Source organism: Bombyx mandarina, chromosome 17 (genome assembly GCF_030267445.1).
Source record: "Bombyx mandarina strain Sakado chromosome 17, ASM3026744v2".
Taxonomy (NCBI): domain Eukaryota; kingdom Metazoa; phylum Arthropoda; class Insecta; order Lepidoptera; family Bombycidae; genus Bombyx; species Bombyx mandarina.
This window is the reverse complement of record NC_143223.1, coordinates 14,914,793-14,934,169: the sequence shown is the minus strand read 5'-3', so window position 1 is coordinate 14,934,169 and position 19,377 is coordinate 14,914,793. Positions and strand designations below refer to the sequence as shown.

Below are 19,377 nucleotides of genomic sequence, written 5' to 3'. Positions count from 1 at the left end.
GTTCGGAGGAATACCTTTCCTTTCTTTGTCTTTACCCTCCATAATTTAAAAAAAAGTTTGACAGATGTCAAAAAATCTGACTACTTGGGCTTTTTACTACGGTAGTCTACTAGGCTGCACTAAAAGTATCGGGAATGGAATATTTCCACTGTTCCTGTCATATTAAAATCTTTTTAATTGAAAACTCCTTGGTTTTAAAAATCGAATACCATTTATTTATTTAAAAAAAGATTCTCGGTCTTGTCACGAGGTTTTGTCAAATTTGTTTAGTCGTTGAGAAAATGGAATTGACTCGAGAAAATTCAAGAGCGATGATTTATTATGACTTTCGAAGTGGTTTAACACAAAAACAGTGTGTTGACCGGATGATTTCTGCATTTGGTGATGAAGCCCGATCCAAAACCACAATTTATCGCTGGTTTGCTGAGTTTCAACGTGGACGTGTCAAGCTCAGTGATGATCCCCGTCAAGGTCGTCCAAAAACTGCAGTCACCCAAGAAAACGTTGATGCTGTGCGTAAGCTGATTGAGGAAGATCGACATGTGACATACCGCTAAATTCAGGCAACTTTAGACATTGGCATGAGTCAAATACAAATAATCTTGCATGAATAATTAGGTGTAAAAAAATTGTTTTCCCGATGGATACCGCATTCGCTCTGTGAAGAGCAAAAAGCGGCTCGCGTTACTTGGTGCGTCAGAACTCTCGAAAGATTCCACGCAGGATCCTCAAATGCTGTATACAACATTGTATCAGGTGACGAATCCTGGATATACGCGTACGAACCCGAAACAAAAAACCAGTCACGAGTTTGGGTGTTCGAAAATGAATTAAAGCCAACAAAAATTGTTCGTTCACGGAGTGTTGCAAAAAAAATGGTGGCCACGTTTGTCTCCAAAACCGGCCATGTTACGACTATTCCTCTTGAGGGACAAAGAACGGTTAATGCAGAATGGTATGCTAGCATTTGTTTGCCACAGGTCGTTTCTGAACTCCGTAAAGAGAACTGCAACCGCCGCATCATCCTCCATCACGACAATGCGAGTTCTCACACCGCGCACAGAACAAAAGAGTTTTTAGAGCAAGAAAACATAGAATTATTAGACCATCCGCCGTACAGCCCCGACCTAAGCCCTAATTATTTCTATACTTTCCCTAAAATAAAGAATAAATTGCGTGGACAGAGATTTTCATCACCTGAAGAAGCTGTGGACGCCTACAAAACGGCCATTTTGGAGATCCCAACTTCCGAATGGAATGATTGCTTCAATGATTGGTTCCATCGTATGGAAAAATGTGTCAAATTTCGCGGAGAATACTTCGAAAAGCAATAAATACATTTTTAAATAGTAATGTTGTGTCACTTCGTTAATTCCAGAAATTTTCAGTGCCGCCCTCGTATCTGAAAAATAAGACTTAAATTCAACAAAACTTAATAGAGGCGTATCCCACTATCTAGTGCAATCCAACACGTCAAGGCTAATTATCGTGAAATAATAATGATATAATAGCGTCGTTTATGCATCGAAAAAATCGATATTGAAAAAATCGATATTAAATACTTTATTAAAGTAACAGTTTCGCCTTAAGAGTTTGTATAAACCAAGTATCTTTAAAAAAATAATATGAAAAAGAAAGCATAAAGAATAAGTGTGCCTAAAAATCAAATGACATGTGGGGGCAAAGGGTGCGGGAGACCTTAATCAAACGCCTCGTTGGTCTGAGGGGTTAGTGACCCTAACTTCTGTACCTAGAGACTGGTTCCGATTGTATCGATATCGATAAGTAGAATAATTTATTTTCAGAGACTTTGAACTGAACTACCGAGGAGACTTGTGGGCTCACAACGGCCCCGGGGTCATCACAAGGGTGCTGAAAGACATTTGTTCAACAACGTCCGTCACCGAAATGGCGGCCGAAAAATGTCAAGGTATGTACAGTATCAAGCGATTTAATTTTTTTTTGGACACATCGAAATCTTCAGTTTCGTTTCCTCTTTAGAGGTTGCCTCCTCGTCTTGGTTCATCGGAGTCGACGAAGCCCATAGAAATAACCCACTGAGTTTCTTGTCGGATCTTCTCAGTGGGTCGCGATTCCGATCCGGTGGTAGATTCAGCGAAGCACAACTCTTGCTAGGGCTGGGATTAGCAATTCTCTCAGGTTGAGCCCGCGAGCTCATCTACCCGTCCGCGGGAAGTTGGAATAGCCCCCTATGCTGCCAACGATTAGGTAGAAAAAAAACAGAGGGTCCCAGGAGAAATTTCATTTTGAAATAAACAGTACAACTTTATACAACTTTTGTTGTTAATTATTTTATAAAGAATATTGTTAGGTATACTAATGTAAGTAAATAAATAGATAACCTCGAAAATTTAAAAGAATTCGTAAAGACAAAGAAACCGAGAAACATTAATGACATTAATTACACAAACTCTTACTTTACATATTCCATAGATAATACACTAATTATTTGTAAAATACACATCATAAAATGCGAGGGACGAATTAACTTTTAATTAAATTGTTCTAAGTACAAATTAAGTCTTAATAATTTTCATATGGAAATGTCAGTAATTTTCGAGAATCTCCGATTGGGCGAGTTTTATCTACTTAATTAAAAAGTTAATTTCAAAATTTAATTTCTTCACGTTGTTTTCTCAACGAATTCTTATTGTTAATTTCATCGAGACATTTTAAAAGTACGTATACTATTTAATTTATGAACTAAATTTTACTGAAAACAAAATATTTCTCGTTTAAGCGTTCAACTAAAATTGTTTTTTAGGTTTCTTTGAATAAGACGTAAAATTGATTAAAGAAAACTTAAATACGTAAAGGAGAAGGCGTGATGCTAATTTTATATTAGTATGCATTGATAACAATTGACTGTAAAACGCGCGGTTGAAATGGTTATAGTGTCTTTAGGATAGCTCGGTGCGCCTGAATTTTTTTTAGTGATATTTATAGGGTTAGGTTCTTGAGGGCTACGTGGCGGGGAGACATTCGCTCCGTGCAAAACACGTCGCCTTGCCCCTGCCTGTCTTTCATGGGCTTTGCCTCATCCGAGGTTCGAACGCGGCTTGTTGAGCAACAAAGAGTTTTGCTCGATTCAACTCCAATATTCCCCACGTATGAGGCCCAACGCGTAGACGGAAATCCGGCGATTTCCTCCTTTGACCCCTGACTTTAAAAATTGCGACCATCCATATGTGAATTATGAGAATAGTTTTCGTCGTGGCGTCGATGCTTGGCGGTGACGAGTCCTGGAAGGCTATGCTCGACTTCTGCGAGTGCACCATCTCGCAGAAGGAGGCGGCGGGGCGAGTGAGGCAAAGCTCTCCTCACTACGCAGAAATCCGCCGCCGCCGAGCAGGGGGTCGGGACCGGGGTCTCGTCCGTAACCCGGCCCCCTAAGAGTTTCGGGTTCCACCCGTTTTGTGCGGGCGGGAGCCTAGGCGTGGGGCGGCGTGGTAAGCCGCGTTCCCCCGACCGCTCCGGGGGAAGGTGTAGCGCGGCGCCATCAATAATAATAATAAGCACCCCGAAGTTCCAACCATACGTCCGAATCGACCATCAGATTCACGTGGGGAGCGGACACGTGATATGAAACTACTGGCACGGCTAACATGGCTCTGGCAACCCATTAAATATGGAGACGCGCTTAAAAAGTAAACGTATAGGGCCGCTACCCGGGGGTGATCGCCGGGGCGCACCTGGAGCTGACGCTGGGTGTGGCAGCATACGAACCGTCAGCGGAGAGGAGCTGAATAGGCGGGCTCCCTCCGGGTCACTCGAAAATGCTACAGCCAACCTGAATTCCGACCAACAAACTGCACCTATAGCTACACCTGCCTTAGATGTTGCGCAGGGGGTGAATACCCTTTTACCTGCGTCCACTAAGGCTGGTAAACCACGTGTACGTATGAGATGGACAGAAGGTGTAAACATATTCATCATGCGTACCTACTATCGCGTCACCAAATTAGAAACAGATATGACCACATATAGGAAATTACTACATGAACATTTTTTAAGACAGTACCCCCACGTTATGGTTTCAGAACAACGAGTTTCAGACCAAAGGCGAGTTATTATTAGAAATAGAATGCTTACCAATGAAAAATTAGAACAAATAAAAGAAGATGTTAGGCTGGAACTAGAACAAGTAGATATCTCCCTACATACACAGCCATCACTTGCCGAGCTGCAAATAATTAACAGTACAGACCAAACTCCGCGACAAACAGTGGTAACAAGTACACAATCACCCTACAACTACCTAAATGCAACCGAAATACAAACACCATTTAGTACTCACGTATCAACGCAAACTGAAACTACTATACTATTAATGGAGACTGAAATAGAAACTTTACAGACTTCAGTCCTCCCAGATTCATCCACGGAAAAATTCAAAGAAAATTTACAAACAGCTATAATAGAATTTGCGGGTTTAGACCCTACACTCAGACCTCGACTCTCTAAGCTAAAATATAGTTTGCGTCTTGCCAAATTAACTCAGTTTTTTAATAATACCTTACTGCCTGAGTTTTTCACTGATGAATCACAATTAACCGATATTCATACACTTATATATTGTAGTGCCCTAGTAATAACACGAGAGCTTGGATATAACACCGAACCACAACCCAAACCCCAACGCATTAATAAAAAGCCAGCTTGGCAAGATAGACTGGAAAGAGATATAACGCAACTTAGATCCAATATCGGTAGACTAACACAATATTTAAATAATAATAGATCAAAAAGATAGTAGATACGGTGAACAAATTTATAACTAACAATAGGATACACACCGGTCATGAAAATAACAATAAAAGACCCGAAGACGCTCTGGACACACTAAAACAAAAGTTAGCACTAAAATCGCACAGACTAGCTAGATATAAAAAAGCACTTCAACGAAAAAACGACAATAAACTGTTCCATACTAACGAAAAAATATTTTATAGAAACCTGAATACAAATAAAGAAAACCTGACAAATAGTAACATAGAAACTCCAGCAATACATGATTTGGAAGAATTCTGGGCAGGTATTTGGGAAACAGAAGTACACTACAACGAGGAAGCACCATGGATAACCGAGGAAGAAAGAAAGTGGGAAGGCATAGATGAAATGCAATTCAAAGACATAACGGAATTTGATATAAGATTCGTCACAAGCAGGTTACATAACTGGAAATCACCAGGAATAGATAGGATTCACAATTACTGGTACAAAAAATTCACTACACTTCACAAAATAATAGCAAAAAATTTTACCGCATTATTCACGGACAACAAAGCACACCCCCATTCATAACTAAAGGTATAACATACATGCTACCTAAAGGCAAATACACATCACAACCATCACAATATAGACCCATAACTTGCTTACCTACAATATACAAAATTCTCACATCAGCTATAGCCCAAAAACCTACCATTCACATAGAACAGCACAGTATTCTCGCTGAGGAACAAAAGGGGTGTAGAAGAGACAATATGGGATGTAAGGAGCAACTTGTTATCGACTCTGTAATTCATAGACACGCAGCTACCAATAAAAGAAATTTACACTGTACATATATAGATTACAAAAAAGCTTGTGATAGTATTCCACATTCCTGGTTACTATACATTCTAAAAATATACAAAATTAACCCTGTTATAATAGACTTTCTCAAAAACATAATGCCTCTCTGGAAAACGATACTTCACCTAAACACAATCACTAGTAGAGAAATAGTAATAAAAAAGGGTATATATCAAGGTGACTCCCTGAGTCCTCTGTGGTTTTGTCTCGCCCTAAACCCTATATCACAAATATTGCAGAATTGCAAGGCCGGATATAGACTAAAGCACGATAGCACTGAAACTTGTATATCACATTTAATTTACATGGATGACATAAAGTTATATTCAAAAACAGCAAAAGAAATGAAATCACTAATAGACGCTACGGCTAATTTTAGCAAAAACATCGGTATGCAATTTGATTTAGATAAATGCAAAACTATTCATATAGCAAAAGGAAAGATCCAGCCAGGCAATTACACAGTGAGTCGAGATGAAATAATTACAGCTATGGAACCGAATGAGTTGTATAAATACTTAGGATACCAGCAATCAAAAGGAATAGACCATAATAAATTGAAAAGCTCTTTAAGGGATGAGTATAAGCATAGGGTACATATTTTAAGTAAAAGTAACTTAGCTGCCAAAAACTTAATAAAAGCAATAAACACATATGCGATACCTATATTAACCTACTCTTTTAGGATCATAAAATGGACTAAAACAGATATCAATAATATACAAATAGCAACAAGAACTATACTTACTAAACATAATTGCCTACATCCAAAATCTGCCATAGAAAGAGTGACAATCAAAAGACAGGATGGAGGAAGGGGCCTTATCGACATATTTACCCTATGGACCACACAAATATCTAAATTACGATCATATTTCTTTGAAAAAGCTAGCAGTAGTCAAATCCACAAAGCAATAGTTAGTAATGATCTGAACCACACACCGCTAAACCTAACCCAAAATTTGGAAGTAGCTAATGTAGAAAATAACTCTGAAAACTGTAAAATAGAACAATGGAAAAAGAAAACACTCCATGGCCGACATCCTCAAGATCTCGAACAACCGCACATAGACAAATCAGCATCAAATAAATGGCTCACTCTTTTATTTCTATTTCCAGAAACTGAAGGCTTCATTATAGCAATCCAGGACCAAATCATTAACACTAAGAACTATAAAAAACATATTATCAAAGAATCTACAGTTACAGACGATAGATGTAGAAAATGTCACAACCAACCAGAAACTATACAACATATCACTGGAGCATGCACAAACAGACTACACACATAGACATAATCAAATTGCAAATATTATACATCAAAGACTAGCTCTCAAATATGAACTCATCCCGGACACACATACACCATACTATCAATACACTCCTAAAACAGTTTTGGAAAATAGCACTCATAAAATTTACTATGACCGCGCAATACTAACCGATAGAACCATACACTACAACCGTCCCGATATTACCGTACGAGACAAAATAAATAAAATCACTTACCTGGTCGATATAGCTGTCCCTAACACTCACAACCTACAAAAAACAATAGCAGAAAAAATACACAAATATGCAGACCTTAGGGATGAAGTTTTAAGAATCTGGAAACAACAAAAAGTATACATTGTCCCTCTAGTATTGTCCACAACTGATGTTATTCCAAAACATATACATCATGGTTTGAAGCTCCTTGACCTAAAACCTAACACCTACATACTTCTTCAAAAAGCTGCTATATTAAACACGTGCAGAATCGTACGAAAGTTTCTGCAAATAGAATATGATCAACCACATAATGCAATAGTTAGCCAACCGCAACCCGCCGTGCGGGTGGGGATCCGGTTTTCCTGTGGAAAAAAAAAAGAATGCCAAAATACAAGTTGTTATGTATAGTAGGGATGTCGATTTTCCGAGGTCAACCCACTATAATGGACTGGACTACTAACCCAAAAAAGATAGTAAAGATAGATAGTCTTTATGCATTACAACGTGAATTCCGCAACCCATCTTGAGACATGAGATCGAATTCTCAATTGTACTATTTGTACAGCTTCTCACCCTTCAAACAGGAACGCTTGACCCACATAACGACCAGTTGCTAGTATCCCCCCGGGAGGTTCCAAGAATAACGTAACACATTTGACATTTGACACCCACCAATTGTCAAATTTTACACATTTTATTTTCATAAACATTTGTCAATTCGTCACAAATCAAACTGTTCGTAAGACCTCTAGTGAGTCCGCATGGGTAGGTATCACCACCCTACTTATTTCTGCCGTGAAACAGTAATTCGTTTCTGTTTGAAGGGTGGGGCAGCCGTTGTAAGTATACTGAGACCTTAGAACTTATATCTCAAGGTAGGTGGCGGCATTTACGTTGTAGATATCTATGGGCTCCGGTAATCACTTAACACCGGGTGGGCCGTGAGCTCGTCCCCCCACCTAAGCAATAAAAATAAAAAAACAAACGCTAAGAACGTTAGATGCTGTTCACTGATTTATCTTATCAACGACATTTCAGGATTCGAAGTCTTCAGTCCAAAACTCTTTCACCCGATCAGCTGGATGGACGCAGAAGATTACTTCAAAGCTACACAACCAAACGTCGATGACCCATACGTCTACCACGTTTGGAACAAGCTCACGCATAATATGGTGGTCGGGAAGAACGCTTTCTATGCTCGACTTGCCGCCAAATACTGCCCATCGATATACAAACTCTACGGGGATTCGTTCGGGTTATAGCCTTCTTATAATTAAGAATTGACAGTTGATTATTGAGGAAGTTTTAAAACAAGGACATTAAGCGTCTCAATATCGCTTTCATTAAGCTCGGACGAAAGCCGTTTGTGATCATAAAGTAAGTGGAATGTTCAATTTATTATGAAACAACCCGATTTTGGATCGTTTTTTTTTTAAATCCTAAAGGACGACGAGTATTTAATTGAAAACTCAAAAAGTTTCCTAAACATTACGTGACATGTTACGGAATAAACTGTAATTCTTTACTGATTAAAACTTAAACTAGACGATTCTTTTTTTTATTATTTGTGTTTTTTTGAAATTATATTTAAATACGAACTACATATTGGTAAAATGATGAAATTTTTTTTTTTTTTTTTTTTTTATTGCCCTTGTAGGCAGACGAGCATACGGCCCACCTGATGGTGAGTGGTTACCGTCGCCCATGGAATTCAGCAATGCCAGGGGCAGAGCCAAGCCGCTGCCTACCGCTAAAAGATTAAGAAAAAGTGAAATATTACAAGATCGTTTAGGCATTTCTAAGTGGCTTCGGGTGGCTTAACAACGCCATCTGCTGAAATAGCTTTAGTGTTATTGTGTCTTTAAAGCAGTTAATTGCTCTCAATTATGAAAAATAGTATTATTATTCGCCAATAGATGTCGGGAAGAGTCACGAAGTTGATTATCGATTGAAGACACGAATAAAACAACATTTTCTAAAAAGAAATCGTAACTAGATCGATTTATCGCCCCCGAAATCCCATGTATACTAAATTTTATGAAAATCGTTGCCGTTTCCCAGATTCAGATTATACCTGTATATATACAAGAATTAATCGTTTAAAAGTGTAAGATAAGATATATGTTCATGAATGGGATACATAAGTATTTTGTTGGGTCATCGCGACTTGTGGACAATATGATTAAAACATTTTTTACGGCTTAAGCACGCGTTTTTTATTGGCGTCAGATTTTATATACTGGAATTAATTTAATGACAATACGAAGCGGGATTAACCTCTTCGAAGACACTGGCATATATGTGTAGGATTTTTTAAACTTAATTGATTTCAATATAAAATGAACAAATCGCAATAATAAATAAATTAAATTCTTGTTTTTTTTTTACTTTAAAAACTCGTCCGCGAAGAGCTTAAACCGTAAAAGTGATTTAAATTGTGGAATACTTAGGTGTTTTATGCTAAATAGAGTATCCAATGATGAAGTCAATGAAGGGGACAGAAGATCTTCTCGATCCTCACCAACTACTACTACTGTACCTAGTCAGGTCATAAGTATTGTCACACAGTAAAAACTTTTCTTTTAGAATGCTGGCCACAAAAAAGTTTATTAAATTCGAATTTCGAATTGTTCATGAAAATAAATATGTATACTTTTAGAATTTTAATCATTTTTAAACATGGAATGGACGCTTAAAGAAGACCGTGTTGCAGTTATTGCGTTGCATCGTTGCGGTTACGCGCCAATTCAAATTTTTAACATACTGAAAATTTTGAATATAACCAAAAGATTCGTTTATCGTACCATCAAACGATACAATGAAGACTCTAGTGTAGATGACAGGTCAAGAAGTGGTCGCCCTCGGTCTGTTAGGACTCCAGCAGTGATAAAAGCTGTGAAGGCGCGAATTCAAAGAAATTCCAAACGTAAGCAGAAACTGTTGGCCCTTCAGATGGGGTTAAGCAGAACCACGGTGAAAAGGGTGTTAAATGAGGACTTAGGGCTTCGGGCATATCGAAGAAAAACAGGACATCGTTTGAATGCTCGTCTAATGGACCTGAGACTGAAGAGATGCCGCGCTTTGTTGAAGCGGTACGCGGGAAAAAAATATCGGGAAATTCTTTTTTCGGATGAAAAAATTTTTACCGTAGAAGAGAGCTACAACAAACAAAATGATAAGGTGTACGCACACAGTAGTGAAGAAGCGAGCAAGCGTATTCCGCGTGTCCAACAAGGTCATTTTCCATCCTCGTTCATGGTATGGTTGGGAGTTTCTTATTAGGGCTTAACAGAGGTACATTTTTGTGAGAAAGGTGTAAAAACGAATGCAGTTGTGTATCAAAATACAGTCCTGACGAACCTTGTGGAACCTGTTTCTCATACCATGTTCAATAACAGGCACTGGGTATTCCAACAAGATTCGGCGCCAGCTCATAGAGCGAAGAGCACACAAGACTGGCTGGCGGCGCGTGAAATCGACTTCATCCGGCACGAAGACTGGCCCTCCTCCAGTCCAGATTTGAATCCGTTAGACTACAAGATATGGCAATACTTGGAGGAAAAGGCGTGCTCAAAGCCTCATCCCAATTTGGAGTGACTCAAGACATCCTTGATTAAGGCAGCCGCCGATATTGACATGGACCTCGTTCGTGCTGCGATAGACGACTGGCCGCGCAGATTGAAGGCCTGTATTCAAAATCACGGAGGTCATTTTGAATAAACTTTAGTGTCATAAGAATCTATGTTTTGTTAAGTTCATTTTGGTATATGAATGGTTACATAATGAATAAACTTGTTTCAATTATTTTACATTAAACATGTGACAGAATTTATGACCTGACTAGGTATGTTACGTAAGTAATGCTAAGGCTATATGCATATAATGACCACCTATTAGATTTAGGTTATATTACGCACATAATAAGTACGAACCCAGTCAATTACCCAATGAATAAGCCAGAACTGAATCCTAAACTTTTTTGAGGTTGAGTTTGTGATTCCCGGGAGATGCGAGCGGTATTTGAAGCTAAGGAATAGAGGATAGGCCATGACACAAAATATGCCCAGGGCAAGAATTGATCATGTATACTAGATCCACGTCATGTACGTCATACGTCACGATACCACTTATCGATCAACAAGCTAGTTAGCTCAAATTTAGGCTATACAATCGTATATGATATCGAGGGCTGAAAGGTTTTTCCATGTGGAGTGCTCTGAGGAATTGTTTGAGACGATTCCATCATCACATTTTTACCATCGCACCGCCCGCCACCGGAGTAGAGTTCATCCATACTACATGGAGCCACTGCGTACATCCACAGTGCGTTTCCAGAGGTCTTTTTTGTCACGTACCATCCGGCTTTGGAGTGAGCTCCCCTCCACGGTGCTTCCCGAGCGCTATGACATGTCCTTCTTCAAATGAGGTTTGTGGAGAGTATTAAGCGGTAGGCAGTGGTTTGGCTCTGCCCCTGACATTGCTGACGTCCATGAGCGACGTAACCACTCACCATCAGGTGGGCCGTATGTTCGTCTGCCTATACGGCAATAAAAAAATGGCTATTTAGTTTAAGCGACATCTCACTTAATACGCGACATTTATCTTTGTAATTAGAGGTGCGTTTTATTTGGTATTAGCATCAACAGTTCGATGTTTTTAATTGAATTTCAATTAAGTTTGCTCCATCGAAATAGCTGAAATAGCTGAAGAAATATTTTTTTATTGCTTAGTTGGGTGGACGAGCTCACAGCCCACCTAGTGTTAAGTGGTTTCTAGTACCCATAAGAAACAGCAAGTATTTTCAGTTAATTAAGATGCATGTTTGTTTGAATGTAAACAAACGACTTTTTTTAAGGGATTTTATGACCTGGTTACTAAGACTTTTAAGTCGTCTTATTTTCATTTATATATTCTTATTTTTATGAAAAATGATATTATGAAATGAAATTAAGTTGATTAATATGAAACATGGTATGAAAAGAAATGAAAACGAAATGAAATGAGGTGAAATATAGTCTCAGTAAAATGGTGGTCATTTACAGAGACTTTTTTGAAGGATCCCGAGAAGTTACGTTCAGCAGTTTTGTTTCATTTTCCCACATTCATGAACTTTCACAGATACGGAACAGTTAATAAACCAACGTTATTACATATTTAAACCTGATGAAACACTAAATATAGACAAAATAAAACAAATCACACAACTTCACTCCTCGCCTATCCCGGCAAAACAAAAAAAATATTTCTTTTTTTATTGCTTAGGTGGATGGACGAGCTCACAGTCCACCTGGTGTTAAGTGGTTACTGGAGCCCATAGACAACTACAACGTAAATGCGCCACCCAACTTGAGATAAGTTCTAAGGTCCCAGTATAGTTACAACGGCTGTCGCACCCTTCAAACCGAAACGCATTGCTGTTTCACGGCAGAAATAGGCTGGGTGGTGGTACCTAGCTACCCGTACGGACTCACAAGAGCTCCTACCATCAGTTAGGTTCGACGAGAACGATGACCGCAGTGTTGCGCGGTGCTAGCTGAGTTAGTAGCGTGTGGTTGTGGTCGGGGCAGGCATAGAGGCGGCGCAGGCGGACATCGAGCGCGAGAGCCTGGAGCGGCTGTGGCAGGAGGGGCTGCTGCGGCGCGTGCCGGTGGTGGGCCGCGTGGTGTCCTGGTGGGCGCCCTCCGCCGCGCCGCCCGTGGGCCGCCGTCTGCACCTCGCCAGCGGCACGCTGCAGCCCACCGACGACATCTACAGGTACCCCACACCCCCACCACTGTCCCCCACCAACTCGCACTGGACATTGTACGTTGCAAGACTGACCATGCATTTTTTTTTATAGCTTAGCTCAGCCTTTCCCAAAGTGAGTGACAACGCCCCCTTGTGGGCGCTGCAGGCCTAAAGGGGGGCGGTAAGAGACCCCGATAAAAAAGGGGGCGTCGTGTAGAGGCTTGGGAGGCGATTTATAATTTCGTCTAGGAGGACTCTTAGGCACCGACTGAGCTCTCGCTATTGCTAAAATAATTTATTCTCGAAGTGGGCAGTAGGAAAAGCAAGTTTGGGAGCCCCTGTCTTAGATGGGTGGACAAGCTCACAGACCACCTGGTGTTGAGTGGTTACTGGAGCCCCATAGACATCTGCAACGTAAATGCCGCTATCCACCATGAAATATGAGTTATAAGGTCTCAGAATAGTTACAATGTGACCTTTAAGTCGTTATGTATAATGAGTTTGCTATCACAGGCTTACAAACAAGTTACTGATTTGAATGTTTTTTTTTTGTATGCGTTTGGGTGGCACCCTGGATGGTTTAGATTCACAAAACAGCTCGGCAGATGGCGCTGCAGTCGGTATCTAGGCTATTTATACTGCAACTAAATGACTGGATCGACTTGAATGAATTTTTGTGTATGCAGGACAACGTCTGTCGGGTCCGCTAGTATTATATATATTTTAAATTATAGATAGAGAAATATATATATTTTTAATTACTTCATTAAAATATTGGAAGCTACTCGTTACTAACGCTCGCGCCTGTAACAGCTATACTACACGCATTCACTCTCGCTCTGTCTCTTCTATTCCCCCTCCCCAGGAGCGTTAAACATTTAACGCAACTTTGTTGGAAGTAGCATTAGAAGTTACACTTCTAAAGTTTAATTTAATTTTTATTGTTTCTCATACAGGTTGGTTCAAAACAAAAGTAAAGACAACACTGAGCCGGCGCGCGCGCACTCCCCGACCCGCGCCGCGCCGCAACACTAGTCCGCTGAGTCGTCGGCACGTACCAACCACTATAATACATTGAATACGAACATTATGCGGTTTATTCTAAATTTATATATATATATATATATAAAAATGAAAATAAAATGTCGATAAGGCAACGCGATTTTGTCGTAAATTCTAAGATCAATACGATCCGGAATGATGAAGCGTGTAGATCCCATCGTGTAGACGGAAGTAAGACGGAAAGCCATTTGTGATGTATCTCGCATAGCTAATGTAGATGGCGCCACCCAAGCAAAGAGTTTATGTTTTTTTAGTCTATGGTAAAAATATAATATAATTAGGGTACGTATGTAATTAGAATTAAATAAATCTTTAAAATATGAAACTTTTGTAATGTAGTTTTCATAAATTGTTTTTATTTATTTATTTATTAATTGGATGATTTCTTTTGTAATCAATTTAGGTCATTGAGCTAATTCAATTAATTAAATTGAATCCCGAGGCCTTCGTTCTGTTAAACCCCTTGAAGTTAATATCTCCATTGCAAAAGCCGGAATAAAGAATTCGAGAAAGCTCGAAAGAGCGCTTTCGATCGATCAGATAATAGAGACTCAAATAATATAACTTTTGGTTCTGAGCGGCCTCAACTTATATCCCGAAGCTTTTGAACCGTGGCCGTATTTAGTGTATCATTTAAAGCCATGCAATTAACTGATGTTTGAGACATTGTAACATGTAATTTTGTTTATGCTGTAGTCTTTATATTTGTAATGTTGTAATTAATATTCTTAATGTATGTATGTATAATAAACATTTAGAAGTACAGGTAACCTTTCTATAACACGGTAGATAAGTTCCTATAAAATTCCGTGTTGTGTGAAATCGCGTTATACGAGACTAGAAGTCAGTACAAAAAGGAGAGTAATTTTGTAATGAAATGAAACATGTCTACTATGCCTGTATGTATTTTTTTTATAATTATAAAAGAGAAGCAGTAATATTTCGGTTATTCCCATATCGCACATACGGCGCGATAACGTCACTAGTGCAAATTATGTAATTTTTCATGAGTAACGTTGGAAAATTCAACATCTTATTATATAATTCATATATAGTTCTACTAGGCTATAGAAATAAAATAATATTTAAACTACAACTTTAAAATTAATCAGTAAAAGCAAAAGCCTGTTTCGTCTCACTAGTAACTATTAAAAAATTTATTTTCTCATACTTAGTTCAGTGTTGACAAAAATTGCCTAAGTGACTATAGCACCATATGTGCGATATATTGTGTGTTCATAGTATATAATGTATTTATCTAAATAATTTCAAACAAAAAACTCGTGTTGTAGAAGTACCATGCTTTAAAAGGGTTTTGGGGATATTTTTTTTCGTGTTACAGTGTAACCGTGCTATATAAGGGTTACCTGTATTGAAACGTATAAGGCTATATTGTATTTAGCGTTTAGAACTTAATTAGTATTGGAATGTAGCCGAATGTAGGTACGGGCGGAAGTCGTTTGTGTCCCGAATGAGACTGGCTGTGAAATGTTGCTCGCACGCTACACTAGTATCTTCATATAAAACACAAATTCGATATTTCTATGTTTCTATGTATTAACGTATACGCATTATTTAAATTTTGCAATAGATTTCATCTCCATAATTTTATTCCGTGCACCCGACTTCACAGACGCCATTTTGGATTCATTTTGTTAATTTGACAGTTGTTTTTTTTTTTGTTTGGTAGCTGAGGCAAACGAGTTATCTTCCTGAATGCCACCGTCGCTCATGTGTGCGATTAAGTATGACTGTTTTAGATTCGGTATTTAATTATTTTAAATAAGCTAGACTTAAGATTGTGGATATATTAAACTGAAAGGACAGATACGTCCGGATTGTGTCACTCCTTGTAACATCAGCCATGTCCCAGTTAAATTTCAAATTTTTTTTTTTTAAATGCTTAGATGGGTGGACGAGTTAACAGCCCACCTGGTGTTAAGTGGTTACTGGAGCCCATAGACATCTACAACGTAAATGCACCACCCACCTTGAGATATAAGTTCTAAGGTCTCAGTATAGTTACAACGGCTGCCCCACTCTTCAAACCGAAACGCATTACTGCTTCACGGCAGAAATAGGCGGGATGGTGGTACCTACACGTGCGGACTCGATTTGTTGGGTTGGGCAATAGACAACTGGGAACCTAACTATACAGCCACATATTTTACTATAATAATCTCATTTGTACTATTGCAAATTTAAGACCAAAAATACTGAAATAGATCCAAACGTTTTCAAGTTATGTATGTGTCTATGTCTAACGAACAGCAATTTTATTTACATTTATTATACATATATATACGTAGTATATAAACGAGCGACGGTGTTCTTTCATATACTGGGCCATGTCTTAATCATTAAAAAAAACGGTCCATGTTGCATATATATGATTTACTATTGAAGTATTACGTTATAGTGATTTAAAAAACGTTTATAAATAAAAGTGATAATAAATAATATATTATTTAGTACAAATCGTTAACTATGTCTTTCACTTAAATAGTTGTAAATAGACATGCTTTAACAAAAACCGACTTCAAATAGACAAAAAAAGGTACTTCAAAACAAATTAATATACACTAATAACAATAATCATCGAAATCGGTTTGAGTTATTCATCTACTTGTCGCGCACTTAATGCAAATTTAAGACTTATATGGTTTTCTCATGGATACCATTATCACACGGGAAGCGCCAGCTTTCTAATAAAAAAAGAATCAGCAAAATCGATTCACCGAATTGAGAACCTCCTCCTTTTTTGAAGTCGGTTAAAAAGTATATATATTTTATCAATAACATGGGAAGTGATGTGGGCTTTCATTACCAAGCAGGTAGTTAGTGTCTATGGTCAACCCTTTGAGATCCAGTGTCTACAAGCATTTAACATTATAATGTTACATTACATTAGTCTTAGCAGCGCAAAGGGTTAATGGCGGAAATGATTCTCGGTATCCACTCTTCGGGTGCTTTTAGAACGATTTAAGAAATCATAATCAAAATCGACACGCGTCAATCGGATAGAAACATTACTATTGGCCCACTGCCAGATCGGAGCGAGGTTGATAGACCTAGAAGTTATTTTGTAACAAAAGTGACGTTTGTTACAAAATAACTTCTAGCCCGGTGACGCTGACATGGTCTCTCTAGACCATGGGTGGCCAACCGGTAGATCGTGGCTATTAGTTCAGTCGATCATGGCAAGGCAAAATATATTAATACATAGAACATACTGCGCAACGTTTTTTTTTTTTGTTGCTTAGATGAGTGGACGAGCTCACAGCCCACCTGGTGTTAAGTGGTTACTGGAGCCCATAGACATTCACAATGTAAATGCGCCACCCACCTTGAGATATAAGTTCTAAGGTCTCAAGTATAGTTACAACGGATGCCCCGCCCTTCAAACCGAAACGCATTACTGCTTCACGGCAGAAATAGGCAGGGTGGTGGTACCTATCCGCGCGGACTTACAATAGGTCCTACCACCAGTAATTACTCAAATTATAATTTTGCGGGTTTGATATTTATTACACGATGTTATTCCTTCACCGTGGAAGTCAATCGTGAACATTTGTTGAGTACGTATTTCATTAGAAAAATTGGTACCCGCCTGAGATTCGAACACCGGTGCATCGCAAGATACGAATGCATCGGACGTCTTATCCGTTAGGCCACGATGACTTACGTAATCACCAACTACTGCACGCATCATCTTCATCTTGTGTGATTTGTTAATGACCATCACGTCACATTATTTATCCTTGCTTCCACATAATAATTTTCTTTTATTATATACTTTCAGGTTTATTTTAATGTTTTTAATAAAATAAATTATACTACTTAACACAGGAAACACAGCCAAGTGAGTTTCTTGCGGGATCTTCTCAGTGTGTCGCGTTTCCGATCTGGTGGTAGATTCTGCGAAGCATTTCCCTTGCTAGGGCCAATGTTATCAACACTCCGGTTTGAGCCCCGTGAGCTCACCTACATGTTAGGGCGAAGCTGAAATAGCCCCTCAAGGATATAAGCAGTAGGAAAAAAAAGTGGTACCTAAAAGCACCGTTAGTGGATCGGGAGGATCCGAAATGACGTCAAGGCGCACTAATATGACATACAATTTTCATATTTAGTTCAGTGAGTACAAAAATCAGTGCAAGGCTCGATCAGATTGCGTCTTAATATCTTTTGTTACCAATCGCTACTTTTTTATCAAATTAATCCGATAAACTATGTCGTGTCCTATTCAATATTTGTTGCTAGAATCATGACGTGACGTCAGAACTGTCAACACGTCCGACTATAGTGATAAAATTATATCTAAAACGATCTTAAAACGCTGCTTGTATTTCATTTTATTCATACATTAAATCGTTCTCACACAATAAGAACGTTATCTACTAGAATTTTAAGTTCAAAACCCTTCATCAACTTTACAATCCACTTAAAAATGAACTAGACATAGCATGAATTAGCATTTATGTAATGTAGCATATACAATCTGTTTACATTTTGAGTTTTTTTAAACTAAAAAAAACGTAAAAATAACTTTCAAATTTTTCGTCTAGTTATAGGATAGTTTACGTAGTGCACTTGGTTTGCAGTAAGTACGTATGTAAGTACATTATGATGCCCATAGACATCATAACGTGAAGGTCGCTTCTAATGTGAGATACGATTGAAGTTTCAATTTCTTTAGTACGCTTGTTGTCCTAATCCTAATCCTCCTAAAGCTCCTTAGTCTCGAGGAGCTTTTCCAGCTTCTCCGGGCTGGTCGACGTGCTCACGAAGCTCAGTTTCCGAGACTTTGCTAACATCTACCCGCTTATGCTGACAAGACCTACTGTGAATTGTTTAAAATTAATCAATTTACAAAAACAGAGAACAGAGGAGACAGTACAAAAACTAAGGCTATTTTTTTAATTCGCTTCGGCTTTTTTGGGACGACCACGAAATCTGTAAAGTATTTGAAACGTTATAACTAATATTATGTAGGTAATGTGAATAAAAAATGCGAGATAAAACCGTAAAAGTAGTTTTGATCGTCTCTATTTTATTTTTTATTCACGTATATCCAGATGAGCATACCCATCTGATGGTGAGTGGTTACCGTCGCCCATGGACTTCAGTAATGCCAGGGGCCGAGCCAAGCCGCTGCCTACCGCTAAATACTCTCCACAAGCCTCGTTTGAAGAAGGACATGTCATAGCGCTCGGGAAACACCGTGGAGGGGAGCTCACTCCAAAGCCGGATGGTACGTGGCAAAAAAGATCTCTGGAAACGCACTGTGGATGAACGCAGTGGCTCCAGGTAGTATGGATGAACTGTTGCTCACCGTCGGTCAACTGTCGGTTTTAAGTGAATACCAGAGGCCATAGACAACGTAAATGTCGCCACCCACCTTGAGACATGTGTTCTAACTCTCCGTTATCAGTACAACGGCTGCCCCACCCTACAAACGAAAACGCAATACTGCTACACGGTAGAAATAGGCACTGG

General features: G+C 38.8%; 2 protein-coding genes across 2 annotated transcripts in view; both read left to right on the top strand.

The window, feature by feature from the left end:
* LOC114245756 (pyridoxal-dependent decarboxylase domain-containing protein 1) overlaps positions 1-8,632 on the top strand; it is a 38,756-nt gene extending 30,124 nt beyond the window's left edge. Inside the window, exons 15-16 of the mRNA XM_089734104.1 lie at positions 1,806-1,930; positions 8,131-8,632. Coding sequence (XP_089590230.1) covers positions 1,806-1,930; positions 8,131-8,354 — 349 coding nt within the window. The 3' untranslated portion in view covers positions 8,355-8,632. The remainder of the gene's footprint in view (positions 1-1,805; positions 1,931-8,130) is intronic.
* Positions 8,633-11,906: 3,274 nt separating this feature from the next.
* On the top strand, positions 11,907-16,366 carry LOC149501168 (pyridoxal-dependent decarboxylase domain-containing protein 1). Its single transcript, XM_089734466.1, has 3 exons — positions 11,907-11,912; positions 12,638-12,846; positions 13,776-16,366. The coding sequence occupies exons 1-3, from the start codon at positions 11,907-11,909 to the stop codon at positions 13,852-13,854; spliced, it is 294 nt and encodes a 97-aa protein (XP_089590592.1). The 3' UTR covers positions 13,855-16,366.
* Positions 16,367-19,377: the final 3,011 nt, after the last annotated feature.

What these genes read in the sequence shown, in the direction of transcription:
- LOC149501168 (XM_089734466.1), top strand. An exon ending in CCCACCGACGACATCTACAG is followed by an intron (nt 12,847 to 13,775) that starts GTACCCCACACC and finishes TTTCTCATACAG; the next exon opens with GTTGGTTCAAAACAAAAGTA.